This window comes from Epargyreus clarus, unplaced genomic scaffold (assembly GCF_041222505.1).
Source record: "Epargyreus clarus isolate Ecla_fem2 unplaced genomic scaffold, WU_Ecla_fem_2.2 ptg000025l, whole genome shotgun sequence".
NCBI classification, from domain to species: domain Eukaryota; kingdom Metazoa; phylum Arthropoda; class Insecta; order Lepidoptera; family Hesperiidae; genus Epargyreus; species Epargyreus clarus.
This window is the reverse complement of record NW_027332232.1, coordinates 772,656-788,788: the sequence shown is the minus strand read 5'-3', so window position 1 is coordinate 788,788 and position 16,133 is coordinate 772,656. Positions and strand designations below refer to the sequence as shown.

The following is a 16,133-nucleotide window of genomic DNA, read 5'->3' as shown; positions in this document are numbered from 1 at the left end:
ATTTTCTACTACTTAGGTTCACCAACACAAGATACACCATCGATCCTTAATTTCTAACATAATTTGTTGTTCAATCGCGTTCTTGCAATTACAGGTGAACACAGCTTACATATTTATTTTCACAAAAAATCGTTATAATTATTGCATAGGTACTACATAATTATTATTATTAAAAAAAAAGCTAATTATCAATATTATGATTAAAATTTTATTACATTATAATTAGAAAGTCCTAAAATTAAGTATTCGTCTAATGAAGTCAATCCTTATCGTGTACAGACTCACCGTCTCGTCGAACTCCACCGCTGTATGAGCGGGCAAGCGCAGCAGGCGTGCGAGCGCGAGGTCCGACGCCGCGTCTCGCTCGCACAGCCGCGGACACAGCTGCTGCAGCCGCCGCTGCCGGCTCTGCGGCGTCTGCAGCCCCACTGACAGCTCCGCCGACAGCCGCGACAGTCGCTGGAGACGATCCGCTGACGGAGCTGTGGCACAGAGTACAGCCCGGTCCACATTCTCGCGAGAATCTCGAGAGAACGCGAGAATAGCACGAGAAACGAGAATGTGGAGACAATACGAATCGGGTTTTCTAGCGTTCTCGCGAGGTTCTCGCAAGATTCTCACGAGAATGTGGAACGGGCTCAAGGATTTATATAGCGGGCGTGCGAGCGCGAGGTCCGACGTTGCGTCTCGCTTGCACAGCTCCGCCGACAGCCGCGACAGTTGCTGGATACGATCCGCTGACGGAGCTGTGGCACAGTGTACAGCCCGGTCCACATTCTCGCGAGAATCGAGAGAAACGAGAATGTGGAGCCAATACGAATCGGGTTTTGTCGCGTTCCCGCGAGGTTCTCGCAAGATTCTCACGAGAATGTGGCGCAGTGTAACATACCAAACTCCTCCATATCGTACAGCATGCTCTTGTGTTGAAACAGAACTCGGTAATCGGTGCCCACGTAGGGATTCTCGAAGATTTTCGCCTTCATCCGTTCAAATGTTTGCGTCCATGACTTTTGATCTGAAATGAAGAGAAAAACAACGGATTACACTCCGGGAGTGGTGGCAAAAGTGAAAACTTTCGAAACATGACCTTAATCCTTACTAATATTATAAATTTGAAGGTGGTAGAACCCTTTGTGGTTCGACTCCGGCGGCACCACCGCCACACCTATTTCTACCTAATAACAGCAGTGTTAGGCGCTGCTGTGTTCCGGTTTGAAGGGTGTGTTAAGGGACAGACTTTTCCGAGGCGTTCCAGCTTAGTCCTCAGGGGTAGCGGCGCATCTGTGGTCGACCACAGGTAGGAATATCTAATCCTATCTGGGGTTGATTACAGATATCCATGGGCGGCAGTAGCCACTTACCATCAGGTGGACTACATGCTCGTCTGCTACACCTATATTAAAAAAAAAAAACCAACATCACCTGATGGTAAGCTACTGCCGTATGGACATATCGATAATTGAGCCCTGTGACAGACAGACCGATAGCGAAGCCTCAGTAATAGGTTTCCGTACTTAAAGGGCAAAAACGGAACCCTATTACTAAGCCTCCACTGTCCGTCTATCCGTCACAGGGCTTTACCTCTGGAAACGTAAAAGATAGACACTTGAAATAGAAGATCTCACCATTATCTTGCAGCGCCCTCTGTAGCCCACAACAGTACTGTAGCAGACTGTGTGCCGGATCAGCGACCAGAGACAACATCTGCTTGTACTCGAGCACCGTGTGATCGGTGGCCACCAATAGGTCACACCCTAAGGCCGCTGCGAACTTGTGTTCGTTCGCTCTGACCATGTCGAGAGCGAAATCGTCCAATTCCTCCCTTATGAGTGTCAGCTGAAATATTAAATTAATCAAATCAATGTTTTTTATTCAAAATAGGTTATTACAGAGCACTTTTTGAATGTCAATACAACTACCACCACTTCACAAGGTGTTTCGTTATGGAGAAGCTGATAAGCTAATTTGAGCTTACTCGAAAGTAGAGCCCTCTGTGGTTCAACGGCACCACCGTCACACCTGTTTCTGTTATAACGGCAGTGTAGCGCTGCTGTGTTCTGGTTTGGAGTGTGGTAAGAGAAATACTTAGAGGCATTCCAGCTTGGCTCTCAGGAGCAACGCTTGTGGCCGACTTCGGGTAGGACTCTAATCCTATCTGGAGTTGATTACAGCTGTCCCTACGGCAGTAGCCACCGGTGGACTGCATGACGTTTGCTACTCCTATATTAAGTTTTTCTTCTATATACAGGGTGACTTTTTTAATTGTGCCTTCCGCGCTAAATCCGAAACTCAGCATTTTTCGCTAATCCTTACTTTCGGATTTGGCCGAGAAGGCCCATTTGAGAAATTCACCCTGCATAAAAAAAGTCAAAAAAGTGAAAATCGACACACCTTATCATTACTTATATATTAACATGTTACTTCCAGTAAAAAAAATATTTAAAAAATGTTTCACCACTTCCAGCATTACTCCAAATAAAATAGAATAAAAACATTACAAAAAAATAAACAAAAAAGTTTTACCACTTCCAGCACAGCCGCGGACACATCCCGTCTCAGCGCCTTCTTGTCGCAATCAACACGCCTTATGATGACGTCCGCGAAAATTGTTTTTTTTGAACCAATACCGAATTTCGCATAAAACTTCAAAGCTTTCGCCATTTCTAATAATATGTGACACTTTGTATCGTATTCTGAAATATAAATTAAAATATATATACATCTTCAAATTAAAAAATAATATGCAATTATTATTTTTTTTTCTAATACAAAAGTAGCAGACGAGGATGCTCCACCTGATGGTAAGCTACTGCCGTATGGACATCTGCAATCAACCCCGGATAGGTTTAGATATTCCTACCTGAGGTCGGCCACAAGCGCCGCTGAGGACTAAGCTGGCTGCTGTGTTCCGGTTTGAAGGGTGTGGTAAGGGAGACATACTTTTCCGAGGCGTTCCAGCTTAGTCCTCAGGGGTAGCGGCGCATTGACCGACCTCAGGTAGGAATATGTAATCCTATCTGGGGTTGATTACAGATGTCCATACGGCAGTAGCTTACCATCAGGTGGAGCATGCTCGCCTGCTACTCCTTTATTATATAAAAAAATAAACAAAGTCTCTTACCTTCGGTCTCCTCCCATATATTGTCTAATGACGTCATAATAAATACATATATACAATCCAGGGTTTGCCTGAATTCCTTCGACAATACATTTTCTTGTAACGATTTCTCAATATCAGTAATTATTCCTTGTAAGTGTGATAATGACAGGGCTGCAAATAAATAAAATCGACAAATTTTATGTATCCAAATATATATAAGTCAAAGGTGACTGACTGACATAGTGATCTATCAACGCACACCCAAACCACTGGACGGATCGGGCTGAAGTTTGGCATGCAGGTAGATGTTATGACGTAGGCATCCGCTAAGAAAGGATTTCGATCAATTCTACCCCCAAGGGGATAAAATAGGGGATGAAAATACCACTTCGTAACGCGAGCGAAGCCGCTGGCAAAAGCTCGTATTATATAAATATATTTAATATAGGAGTAGCAGACGAGCTATCTCCACTACTGGCAAGTAGCTACTGGCTACGGACATCTGTCATCAACCCCAGATAAGATGAGACTCCTATCTGAGGTCAACAAGCATTGCCACTGAGGACTAAACTGGAACGCCTCTAAGTATGTCTCTTACCACACTTGAAATTCACACAACAGCGCTACACTGCTGTTATAACAGAAACAGGTGTGACGGTGGTGCCGGAGTCGAACCGTAGAGGGTTCCACCATCTTCAGTATTCCACCATCTTTATAAATATAAAGTTTATATATAATTTTGTAAAAAACAAAACCCTGTTTCGGATTTGCCCCTGAAGGCCTATTTGAAAAATTCACCCTGTGTATATATATATATTCTATTTTATATATTTTTAACAAAATTATATAACCTCTATAATTTTAAAAGTAATAGAACCTTATGTTGTGCACTCCGGCGGCACCACCGTCACACCTGTTTCTGTTATAACAGCAGTGGTGTTGGCTTGAAGCGTGGTAAGACACTTAGAGGCATTCCAGCTTAGTCTTAGCAACGCTTGTCGCCTACCTCGGATAGGATAATCCTATCTGGGGTTGATTACACATGTATCAGGTGGACTGCATGCTCGTCTGCGTCGATCGTATAAAACTTACCGTTCAAATCCTTAAGTAAAACCAATCTCCAATACTCTATACCAATAATGTCTTCAAATGTAGACACTTCCCGATATTGTCGCGTAAATTCATCTGAAAAAAAGTTTCGTACCCACAGGGTTCAGTACCCACAGGGTAAAAACGGAACCCTATTGCTAAGACTTTGCTGTCTGTCCGTCTGTCTGTCTGTCATAGGGCTATATCTCCGGAACCGTAATAGATAGACACATGATTTTTTTTACAGAGGATGCATAACGGTGGCCGCTATAACAACAAATACTAAAAATAAAATAAAGTTGAATATTAAAGGCGCTCTTCATATAACAAACCAGTATTTTTCGATCTAACTGTTAAATCGTACTAGGAAGACGGTTGAAATATTTACAATTTCCTTTTAACTCCGGTGAAACCGCGGGGCACAGCTAGTTTATTATAATACCAGTTATAGTAAACGCATTGTACAAATTTCAACCGTCTTCCTAGTACGGTTTAACAGTTAGATCGAAAAATGCCGAAAAACACCGGTTTTATTATTAGTATTTGTTGTTATAGCGGCCACCGTTATGCATCCTAAGTAAACATTTCATGTATCTATCTATTATGGTTCCGGAGATATAGCCCTGTGACAGACGGACAGACGGACAGACAAAGACAAATTAGCAAAAATAACAAAAATAAATATAATTGCACATACACAACGATAACGCCTCCTGAATCTTGCCACTGTCGTTCCGTTGCAACCCCATCGTCCTGAGGGCCATCATTTTCTGCTGCAGCCATTTTAAAGTTTCGCTCTCGTACATATCCCTGTTGATATAAATATTCAAAAAAATAATTAACACCCCATCGAAATTGGACGAGAACTTTTTGAGAAAATCACGGACATACATACATACACACATCCATACATACATACACACATACATACATACACACATACACACATACATACACACATACATAAACACATACATACATACATACACACATCCATACATACATACATACACACATACATACATATAAAATAGTCGAATACAGAACCTCCTTTTTTGCAGTCGGCTAATAAAATTATAGTTCACCCTTTTGAAGGTTATAGATCATTTGTGGTTCGACTCCGGCACCACCGTCACACCTATTTCTGCCCCATAACAGCAGCGTTGAGCGCTGAGCTTTGAGCGAGATAAGGGAGACATACTTTTCCGAGGCGTTCCAGCTTAGTCCTCAGGGGTAGCGGCGCATCTGTGGCTGACATCAGGTAGCAATATTTAATCCTATCTGGGGTTGATTACAGATGTGCACATGGCAATAACTTCCTATCAGATGGACTGGATATTGTCAATTCAACAATAGCGATCAATTGAATATGTGTTACATCACGCAACTCCGTGTCACACTATAAGTCCGATCCATAATTAGGTGTCCAAAATGTAAACAAATATGTTGACCTATCAAGAAAATATGTTTCAAATGATAGTTTCTTATTTTTGACAATATTAAAGTAATACAACGATAATAAAACAATAATTTAAATAAATTAAAATCAATTCACATTTTCCAATATTTACATTAATTAAATTTCATTTCATAAATAAATAATAATAAAAAACAAGATTTATGGTATAAATTAAATTGAGATAACGGTAACACAATCGGGATCCAAAACATTTCTTGTGCCGTCATTTTTTAGTTTCGTAGTTGATATTATTCATTTTCGTGATCGTGGTCGAACTCGAACGTTTTCTAGTTTTCATAGCGCGTGTTTTTAAATTGTGTGCAGTTATTAAGATTTTGTTCTTTCTTGAGTTTGTAAAAGTTTTCGTTTCTTATTAATTTATTAAGGTTTACAATACCTGTAATCGTATTTTGACAATGACGTTTCTTTGTTTACATTTTGGACACCTAATTATGAATCAGACTATAAACATATTTTCTCAAACGCGTCAAAGAAAACATGAAAAACAAACTCACCCCACATCGGCCAAGCATTGCAACGCGAGCGCCGGTATCTCCATCTCGTTCGCGCGTATACACCATTGCAACTGGTGCGAGAGGGACAGAGAGCGTCCCAACTCTCCCTCCTCACTTCCCGACTGAGAATCGACGTTCAGTTTCTTCAAGAATAATCTCCTGAAGAATTATAGTATTATTTGTTTTATATGCTTTTTTAGGGTTTCGTACCCAAAGGGTAAAAACGGAACCCTATTATGTGACAGACGGACAGACAGCGGTGGCTTAGTTATAGGGTTCCGTTTTTACCCTTTAAGTACGGAAACCTGAAAATAAAAATTCTATGTTACGGAACCCTACGTGAGCGTTCGACTCGCACTTGGCCAATTACCTCAACATCAGTCTGGCCGACCATTTCGCCAAACATTCCCTTCTATGAATATGGGTCGTCAGCTTATAGTAATCGCGCTGGGTGTGCGACACGTCCCTAATGTATTGCCAATCTATAGCCTCTGTCACCTGGAAGCGAAACAGAAACATTACCCTCCGCAGTTGAGTAAAAAGAACTCAAAACGCTTATGGTCTTAAGCCCGCTCCACATTCTCGCGAGAATCTCGTGAGAATCTCGCGAGAAAAACCCATTTCGTATAAGCTCCACATTCTCGTTTCACGTGCTTTTCTAGAGTTCTCGCGAGAATGTGGAGCGGGCTTTAGACAAGACTCTTAGTTAGGCGTTACAAAGAATGAGATATATGCTCTTAAAACATTACCCTCCTCAGTAAGTAAAAAGGGCCCAAAATACTTGACATCTTATATCAAAAACTCTACAAGTAGGGCGTGACCAACAATGCCACATACACTCTAATAACATTACCCTCCACAGTAGAGTTAAAATAACCCAAAAGAATGAATCTCTTACAGAAACTCTGAAGTAGGTAAGTAAGGTCTGACATAGAATACGACATACATACATACATACATACACTCGAAAACCATTACCTTCCGCAGACGAGAAAAAACAACGAAACACCTAATCTTTTATATAAGAAACTATATAAGTAGGGCCTGGCATAGAATGCGACATACATACACTCGAAAACATTACCCTCCGCAGACGAGAAAAAACAACGAAACACCTAGTCTTTTATATTAGAAACTATAAGTAGGGCCTGACATAGAATGCGACATACATACATACACTCGAAAAACATTACTCTCCGCAGTCGGTAAGACAGAACCCACAAAATCTCAAACTAGAAACTATTAATTGTATTTATTTGTGATTAATTGTATTTATTTGTGATTATGACTTGTAACGATATTTAATTTCTTTCTACTTAATTATTTATTGTTGACATGTAACTATTTATTGATTTTATTTTTATATTTTATTTTTTGACATTGTTATAAATGAATTGTTATCATAATTGCATCCAATTAATTGATTAACTGTGATTTTTTTATACTAATTTAATTTATTTAGTAGATAGTTATTAGTTGACATTGTTTTAAATTAATTGTATAATTTTATAATCTATTGATAATATTTGCGTAGCATTTTATTATTATTGTTGCTATATTGCCGTTTTTTGATGACATTTAAATTAAATTAATACATTATTTTAATTATTTATTGAATATCTAGAAATGATTATCGGGTTGCTAATTTAATTAATTAACATTGTATGCTCGTATTTTTAATTATTAAGTGTAAAATTAGGTGCACTAACGACTTGGGATTACCTGTAATGTTAGTTTTTAAGCCTATGTACGTATTAAATAAATAAATAAAAATTACTTACCGCGGCAACATCAAAGGAGTTTCTCGGCCAAGCGTCAACTTGTTTCAACAGCGTCGTTGATTTGTATCTCTGTCCCTCATTGCGATAGACCGCCAACATGGCGTCAAACCAGGGAACGCCGCCTGAACAACGTAACGTAACTTTGAAGGTGGTAGAACCCTTTGTGGTTCGACTCCGGCGGCACCACCGCCACACCTATATCTGCCTAATAACAGCAGTGTTAGACGCTGCTGTGTTCCGGTTTGAAGTGTGGTAAGAGACATACTTTTCCGAGGCGTTCCAGCTTAGTCCTCAGGGATAGCGGCGCATCTATGCCCGACCTCAGGTAGGAATATCTAATCCTATCTGGGGTTGATTACAGATGTCCATGGGCGGCAGTAGACACTTACCATCAGGTGGACTGCATGCTCGTCTGCTACTCTTGTATTAAAAAAAAAACCCTTAATGTTTTATAATGTTCCTTTCTAGTCAGGTGTAATCATACACCTGACTAGAAAGGAACATCTTTTTTTCGGTGTCAAACAGCTTTATTTGTGCAAGTATTATTTAGTGTTCGCAGGAAATAATTTTGTGGCTCAAAGATTCAAAAGGTTGACGACCCCTGCCCTAACCCTAAAAAGGGATATAGAACCATACCTTCGTACTCTTCTAAGCTGTCCTTGAAAGTATCCCGATCGGTCCAAAGTATTGGTATATTTTTAGATAATGTTCTCTTTTGTCCAATAGTGAGGTCCTCCCAATCGGTAAGCATACCAAAACTTGCCACGAGATCTGCGAAAGATTATTCCATCATCATCATCATCAACCCATCACTGTCCTACTGAGCACGGGTCTCAGAATGAGGATTAGGGCATAGTCCACCGCGCTGGACAAGTGCGTATTGGTACACTTCACATACCTTTGAAAACATTTTTGTGTAAAATTTCTCAGGTATGCCTTTCCTCACGATGTTTTCCTTCACCGTTTAGCAAGTGATAATTAATTTCCAATACGCACATAACTTTGAAAAATCAGAGGTGCCTAGGCTTTGAACCTCGGACCCCTCGATCAAGAGGCCAAGTTTCTTAACCATTAGGCTTTTTAGTTTTTTAGTAGATTATTTATTTAATAATAATAATAATAAGTTAATACATAATTTACATTTATATAATTAAAATGTGAAAAACATAGATTAGTAAAGATTACTCACTCCTAACAAGAAAATGTACCCAATTTTGAGAATTGAAATAAAAAAGTTTTGCCACGTCTGCGTGCTAAAATGTCCGTAAAATATTTGAAATAATTATTTATTTATTATGTAAATTACGCAGTATTCGTTATTTATTCGTAAAATTTCTCTAAAAATGATTTTATTTGTCAAGAATTCAAAAAAATAACTTACTAATAAGCCGTTTGTGGCTTCATTCTATTTCAAGGCGGCGAAGTATCTTTACTAATCTATGGTGAAAAAGTTAAGTAAAACAGTACATTTTTTGACATTGAATTATACGAGATACGTAGATAATAATTATTATTATTAATGCCATTCAGTTTATTATGTAATTTATTTTATAAAATAAATGTAATTATTATAATTTTAATTAATAATAATATTGTATTTTGCAAAACTTTTGCTAGTAGATTTCATTGGATTGTAATATGTAACATAATATAGTCCGCGCCAAACTTCTAGTCCGCTCTGAAGTCGTTGCGCGCAGGTGTAGTCAGAGAGCCAATGCGGTCGAACACAACCACAAGCGTATACTCCGTAGCAACGTAAGGGCACACTGACCCGCGCTGTCTTGGCTAATATCTACAATTTGCTGTTGCGACACGACTCACTTCTATATTCAGAACGGACTAGAAGTTTGGCGATGAATCTACCTGTGTAATAACTGTGTTTTAGCAAATAAAGTTTTTTTTAATTTGAAATAAATTTATAACAGATCGTTTATCAAAATTCTTGTTCTAACCTTTAATGGAGAATATATTCCTCGCCTCTGTCATTTCTTCATCTTCATTCATCATACGCGACCTTGAAACAAAAAAAAAATATCATTTACTAATCCATCATCAACTCATCACTGCCATAGGTCATAGTCCACCTATCCCCTGCCTGTCGTAAGAGGCGACTAAAAGGGGGCTGGGTCCAGACCCAGGGTCGTGGGTGGCAAGAGTGGGAGCTCGAACCGCCCGGCCAACGGCCCCAGGAAGGACAGTGATATGTGTGGTCGCATACCGTCGTACACACCAGACGGTGTAGCGAGCGACAAGCTCACCTGGACGGAGCCCGACGGGGCAACGCGCTAAGAGGACTCCGGTTGCGTCCCTTTGGAGATCCCGGAGTCCTCTACGCAGCGCTGAGGACGGCCACCCGGGGGGTTTTAGTGCGGTAAGACTCCCACATAACACTGTGTCGCTCCCAAGGCATCGGGTACCTTTTGAAGGTTTCCTCCTCGTGAACAAAAAAAAACGCCATAGTCCACCGCGCTGGACAAGTGCGTATTGGTAGACTTCACGTACCTTTGACAGCTTTTTAATGACACACCTATTTCTACCTAATAACAGCAGTGTTAGGCGCTGCTGTGTTCCGTTTTGAAGGGTGTGGTAAGTGAGACATACTTTTCCGAGGCGTTCCAGCTTAGTCCTCAGGGGTAGCGGCGCATCTGTGGCCGACCTCAGGTAGGAATATCTAATCCTATCTGGGGTTTATTACAGATGTCCATACCGCAGTAGCTTACCATCAGGTGGAGCATGCTCGTCTGCTACTCCTATATTATAAAAAAAAAGTTAAATTCCATTCACCCCATCGTGAACTGCTGGAGTCCAGAACTTGTCAGCATCACCTCCTGATGCAGGGTCTCCACCAGGCCGTAACCCTCAGTTCCTCGTGCGTCCACCAGCAATTTCTCCACGATTTCTTTGAAACTGTAATCAAATCAATTTTAACTTTCTATATCCTAACTAATGTTATAAATGCGAATGTGTGTGTTTGTTTGTTTATACTTTAAATATACATAACTCAAAGGTGACTGACTGACATAGTGATCTATCAACACACAGCCAAACCACTGGACGGATCGGGCTGAAATTTGGCATGCAGGTAGATGTTATGACGTAGGCATCCGCTAAGAAAGGATTTCGATCAATTCTACCCCCAAGGGGATAAAATATTACATATATTTACATTTATACTAGCTGACCCGGTAAACGTTGTGTTGCCATATAAATAAAAAAATGTTAAGGGTGAACAACCCTTATCACTTAGGGGTATGAAAAATAGATAATAGCCGATTCTCAGACCTACTGAATGCATATAAAATTTGGTGTCAATTGGTAAAGCCGTTTCGGAGGAGTACGGTTACTAACATTGTGACACGAGAATTATATATATAACATTTTAATAATTAGTGCAATGTGCGAATAGACCACAGCGTCTTGTGAGTGTGTGCGCGTGTGTGTATGTGTGTGCGTGTACGGCAGTGCGTGCGTGTACGTGTGCGTGTGTGTACGTGTGTGTGTGTGTGTGTGTGTGTGTGTGTATATGTCTGTCTGTCTGTCTGGTCGTATGCGTATGTGTTTCTATGTGTGTGCGTGCGCATGTTTGTCTATTTATGTCTCTCTCCCTTTGTGTGTGTATCTATGTGTCTGTTTCTGTGTGTTTGTCTGTGTGTGTGTGTACATGTCTGTGCATCAGGTGTGCACGTGGCGCGGGCGGCGTGTCTGTGCACGCGTCTTATTTTTCTGTGTGTGTGCGCGTGCGTGGACGAATGTTTATCTATTTATGACTCTCTCTCTCTTTCTCTCTCTGTGTCTATGTGTCTGTTTCTATGTGTTGGTCTGTGCATGTGTGCGTGCGCATGTGTTGGTGTCTGTGTATGTGTGTGTCTGTCTGCGTGTCCCCACATTATGTGTGTGTCTGATTGTGCGCGTACGCGTGTGTGTTTTTGTGTCCGCGCCTCACCCGTCCACCGCGCGGTGGGTGTGCGCGGCGGCGTGTCTATGCATGCGTCTGTTTCTGTGTCTGTGCACGTGTCTGTCCCTGTGTGTATGTGTGTGTCTGTCTGCGTGTCCCCACATATGTGTGTCTGACCGTATATATATTAAAATATGTGTGTGTCTGACCGCAAATGAATAAATAAATATGTGTGCGTGTAGATTGCCACACGCATAGACACTGTCTGTGCGCTCACCCGTCCGCCGTGCGGTGTGCGGTTAGCGCGCCGTGGGCTTGTGTCTGTGCGTGTGGCGGTCTGTGTGCGTGTCGCTCACTCGGGTGCGCGGTGTGTGTGCAGCGCGGCATGGGCTCGTGTCCGTCCCTGTGTCTGGGCACGTGTCTGTCCCTGTCTTTGCACGTGTCAGTGAGTGTGTCGCTCACCCGTCCGCCGCGCGGTGTGCGGCGAGCGCGGCGCGTGCGGCGGGCAGCGCGGCGCGGCGGCGCAGCAGCGCGGGCAGGTGCTCGGCGGCGGAGGCGGCGGCGCGCCCGCGCAGCGCCGCGCGCCACGCCTGCACCAGCAGCGAGCGCGCCGCCGCCGGCTGACGCTGCACGGACACGGGAGGGACGGTTTAGTTTTTGGTTTTATAATATAGGAGCAGCGGACGAGCATAATCATAATCATATTCATACTCATAATCATATTCATAATCATATTCATAATCATAATCATATTCATAATCATATTCATAATCATAATCATTTATTCATTTGTTAGTAAAGATTACAATATTGGATGTTTGCACTTTGGGAACTACGCTTACTGTACCAAACATTGGCATACAAATGATAACAAAATTTCTAATCTAATTAAAATTACACTGTGTTCTACTTTGAAAAGTGATAAGGTAGACATACTTTTCCGAGACGTTCCAGCTTAGTCCTCAGGGGTAGCGGCGCATCTGTGGCCGACCTCAGGTAAGAATATCAAATCTTATCTAGGGTTAATTACGAATATCCATGGGCAGCAGTAGTCACTTACCAACAGGTGGACTGCATGCTCGTCTACTACTCCTATATTATTAAAAAAAATGTTTGCTTTGCCGTCTTACGAATTTTGGATCAGGCCACGTGCCCTGGCGCGAGTTTGTCATTTACCCATCACACATCTACCCATGCTCGTCTGTTACTCCTATATTATAAAAAAAAAACAGTTGTGACCGTGGTGCCGAAGTCGAACCACAGAGGGTTCTACCTTCAACACCATACAATACTTACTTTGGCAAACTGTAGTATAGTCTGTAGTATCTCATCCATAGCTATTTGCACATCTATAGTCGTAGCAGACGGATCCCCTGAAAGAAATATCACTTATTAAGCCCGCGCCAGACATAACACAAACATTTGGACACATGTTTGAACACAGTGAAGCAGGTGTACTTGTGTATTTGTACAAAGCTTGCTTCAAATATTTGCACATCGCCATTTGATGTCCGTTTTAGAGTGCACATCAAAGCGTTCAAACTTCAAGTATGTGCGGAGCCTGCTACACATGAGGAAAGCCCAGTTGCTAGTGGACCATGACATTGTCCCTGTAGTTTCGGGACCAGAATAGGGCTACGGTATCCCCTGCCTGTAGTAAGAGGCGACTAAAAGGGGGCTTCCGGGGTTGCGGGCGGTAAGAGTGGGAGCTCGAACCGCCCGCCCAGCGACCCCGGGGAGGACGACGGTATGTGTGGTCGCATACCGTCGTACGCACCAGACGGTGCGGCGAGCGTCAAGCTCACCTGGGCAGAGCCCGACGGGGCAACGCGCTATGAGGACTCCGGTTGCGTTCCTTTGGAGATCTACAAAAGGTACGGCGCCGGGTACTTTTTCAAGGTTTCCCCCTCGTGAACAAAAAGAAAAAAAAAGGGGACCATGACTTGGAAAATTTAAACAAATAAGTGTTAAAGTGTGTGAGTGTTTGTGCAAATATTTGTTTATGTCTGGCGTCGGGGTTAGAGCAAGTGTGCGCACGTCAGTCGTGTCATTTGGGCGTACTTCCGAAAGCACATACCGCCGATCGACCTAAAATCTAGTAAACCAACGTATTTTGACCTCCTGATCACGAATATCATAACAAAAATTGGCGCAAACGCCATTTTGAATAAGAAAAACGAAGGAGAACCTCTTTTCGTTCGGTGTGCATGATCGGGCATTCCTAACCGATTTAGACTATTTTTTTTAGCTTTCCCCAGAAAGGGTAGATATACCCTGTATATCCTGTATTAGAGAAAATCATATTTTAAAAAAGTAATGATGCAGTTTTAGTTTTTATCAAAATCGGCCTCGTAACTCCTTTCAACATTTTTGGCTCGTCTTCATAGTGTCGGATTTGGTCCTAGAGGCCCATTTGAAAAATTCACCCTGTATATGTATGTTTGTGTCAAATGCGTGGTGATGCGTGGCGGAGCGGTCACCATACCGGTCTGACGCGCAAAGGGTCCCGGGTTCGATAACCGGTCAGACAAATACCTGAATGACGAATTTAGGTATCGGTTCTGAGTCTGGGTGTTTGTGTATTTGTCTCTGTGTGTGTCATGGCACCCACGGTATAGGGAATCCTAGTGTGGGGCTGTGAGTGTAAAAAGCGTTTAATCTTTTGGGGGCGTTCACTTTCGGTTACAAAGATGAGGGGAGGAGCCCAGTGGCAGACTATGGTCGGAAGTCCGGAGCACAAATGTTAAATGAAGCTTTCGGTTTAAAAAGCTTTTGAGTTTGTATTTACAAAATTATTTTTTTTTCGCTGATCGATACACATTTCACAAATCGTTTCATTTTGACGGCCTTCTTTCTAACAACTGTATTTGCCACCAAGGACCTGGGGCAGACCACCCCTTCCGCCCCCCCCTCCCCCCTTAAGCCTTAAATTGAAGAACTAACCTGAAATACTCATCCCTTCAACGGCCTGTGTTAGACCCTTAGTAGAAACCCTTGACGCGTTAGTGTCCAAGGTATCTCTGAAACAGCCAAAACATTCAAGAATTAAAACCCTTCGTGGTGCCACTCCGGCGGCACCACCGTCACACCTGTTTCTGTTATAACAGCAGTGTAGCGCTGCTGTGTTCTGGTTTGAAGTGTGATAAGAGACATACTTATCCGAGGCGTTACAGCTTAGTCCTCAAGATAGCGGCGCATTAGCCGACCTCAGATATCTAATCCTATCTGGGGTTGATTACACATGTCCATGCGGCATTATAAAAAAATCTCTATAAGTATGGCGTGACACAGAAAAAGACACACATACTCGAGATACATTACCCTCTGCAGTAGCATTTTTTTTTTTTATAATGTAAGAGTAGCAGACGAGCATACAATCCACCTGATGGTAAGTGGCTACTGCCGCCCATGGACATCTGTAATCAACCCCAGATAGGATTAGATATTCCTACCTGAGGTTGGCCACAGATGCGCCGCTACCCCTGAGGACTAAGCTGGAACGCCTCGGAAAAGTCTGTCTCCCTTACCACACCCTTCAAACCGGAACACAGCAGCGCCTAACACTGCTGTTATTAGGTAGAAATAGGTGTGGCGGTGGTGCCGCCGGAGTCGAACCACAAAGAGTTCTACCACCTTCAATGTTTAGTATTTGTTGCATAGCATAAAATCGGAATACTGAACACTCACCCAGCCTCCAGGGGCTCTTCTCTCAGCTTAACCTTCTTGAAGGCCTCTTGGGTCCTGAGCTGATGGAAGAACAGCTCGAGAGCGAGAGACGGGTCATCGCCCCGAGCCTCGGGTGACGTCACCGGATGGTATACCGCTATCAGGAAGGCTTCAAATAATCTGAAAATATATTTTTTTATATTTTTTTTTATTATAATATAAGAGTAGCAGACAAGCATGCAGCCCACCTGATGGTAAGTGGCTACTGCCGCCCATGGACATCTGTAATCAACCACAGATAAGATTAGATATTCCTACCTGAGGTCGGCCACAGATGCGCCGCTACCCTGAGGACTAAGCTGGAACGCCTCGGATAAATATGTCTCCAATAAAACCGATGACAATACACGATTTTAATAATTTTGTACCATTGTACTTATCAACATCCTCAGGATTAATGATTTTCGAGGCGAGATTGTTCGAGCGCCTTACAGAAAGTTCATCGCAAAGTTACTAGATTGCAACAATTATTGCTTTTTAGTTTCAATAACTGTTATAGCGTGATTTTTAGTTTTGAAAATCATAATGTTATTTCCCAATAACTCAATGTTCTGTAACGTGGTGGTCG

General features: G+C 42.2%; 1 protein-coding gene across 1 annotated transcript in view; it reads right to left on the bottom strand.

Annotated features, from left to right (window-relative positions):
- LOC140752707 (uncharacterized) overlaps nucleotides 1-16,133 on the bottom strand; it is a 60,119-nt gene that overhangs the window by 470 nt on the left and 43,516 nt on the right. The window contains exons 36-52 of the mRNA XM_073087040.1: nucleotides 15,527-15,685; nucleotides 14,783-14,859; nucleotides 13,136-13,212; nucleotides 12,302-12,465; nucleotides 10,729-10,851; nucleotides 9,897-9,958; nucleotides 8,581-8,715; nucleotides 7,945-8,066; nucleotides 6,534-6,661; nucleotides 6,164-6,322; nucleotides 4,887-4,999; nucleotides 4,193-4,285; nucleotides 3,122-3,271; nucleotides 2,524-2,693; nucleotides 1,626-1,836; nucleotides 890-1,015; nucleotides 286-482 (exon numbers count right to left, since the gene is read on the bottom strand). Of these exons, the coding sequence (XP_072943141.1) occupies nucleotides 286-482; nucleotides 890-1,015; nucleotides 1,626-1,836; nucleotides 2,524-2,693; nucleotides 3,122-3,271; nucleotides 4,193-4,285; nucleotides 4,887-4,999; nucleotides 6,164-6,322; nucleotides 6,534-6,661; nucleotides 7,945-8,066; nucleotides 8,581-8,715; nucleotides 9,897-9,958; nucleotides 10,729-10,851; nucleotides 12,302-12,465; nucleotides 13,136-13,212; nucleotides 14,783-14,859; nucleotides 15,527-15,685 (2,266 nt within the window). The remainder of the gene's footprint in view (nucleotides 1-285; nucleotides 483-889; nucleotides 1,016-1,625; nucleotides 1,837-2,523; nucleotides 2,694-3,121; nucleotides 3,272-4,192; nucleotides 4,286-4,886; nucleotides 5,000-6,163; nucleotides 6,323-6,533; nucleotides 6,662-7,944; nucleotides 8,067-8,580; nucleotides 8,716-9,896; nucleotides 9,959-10,728; nucleotides 10,852-12,301; nucleotides 12,466-13,135; nucleotides 13,213-14,782; nucleotides 14,860-15,526; nucleotides 15,686-16,133) is intronic.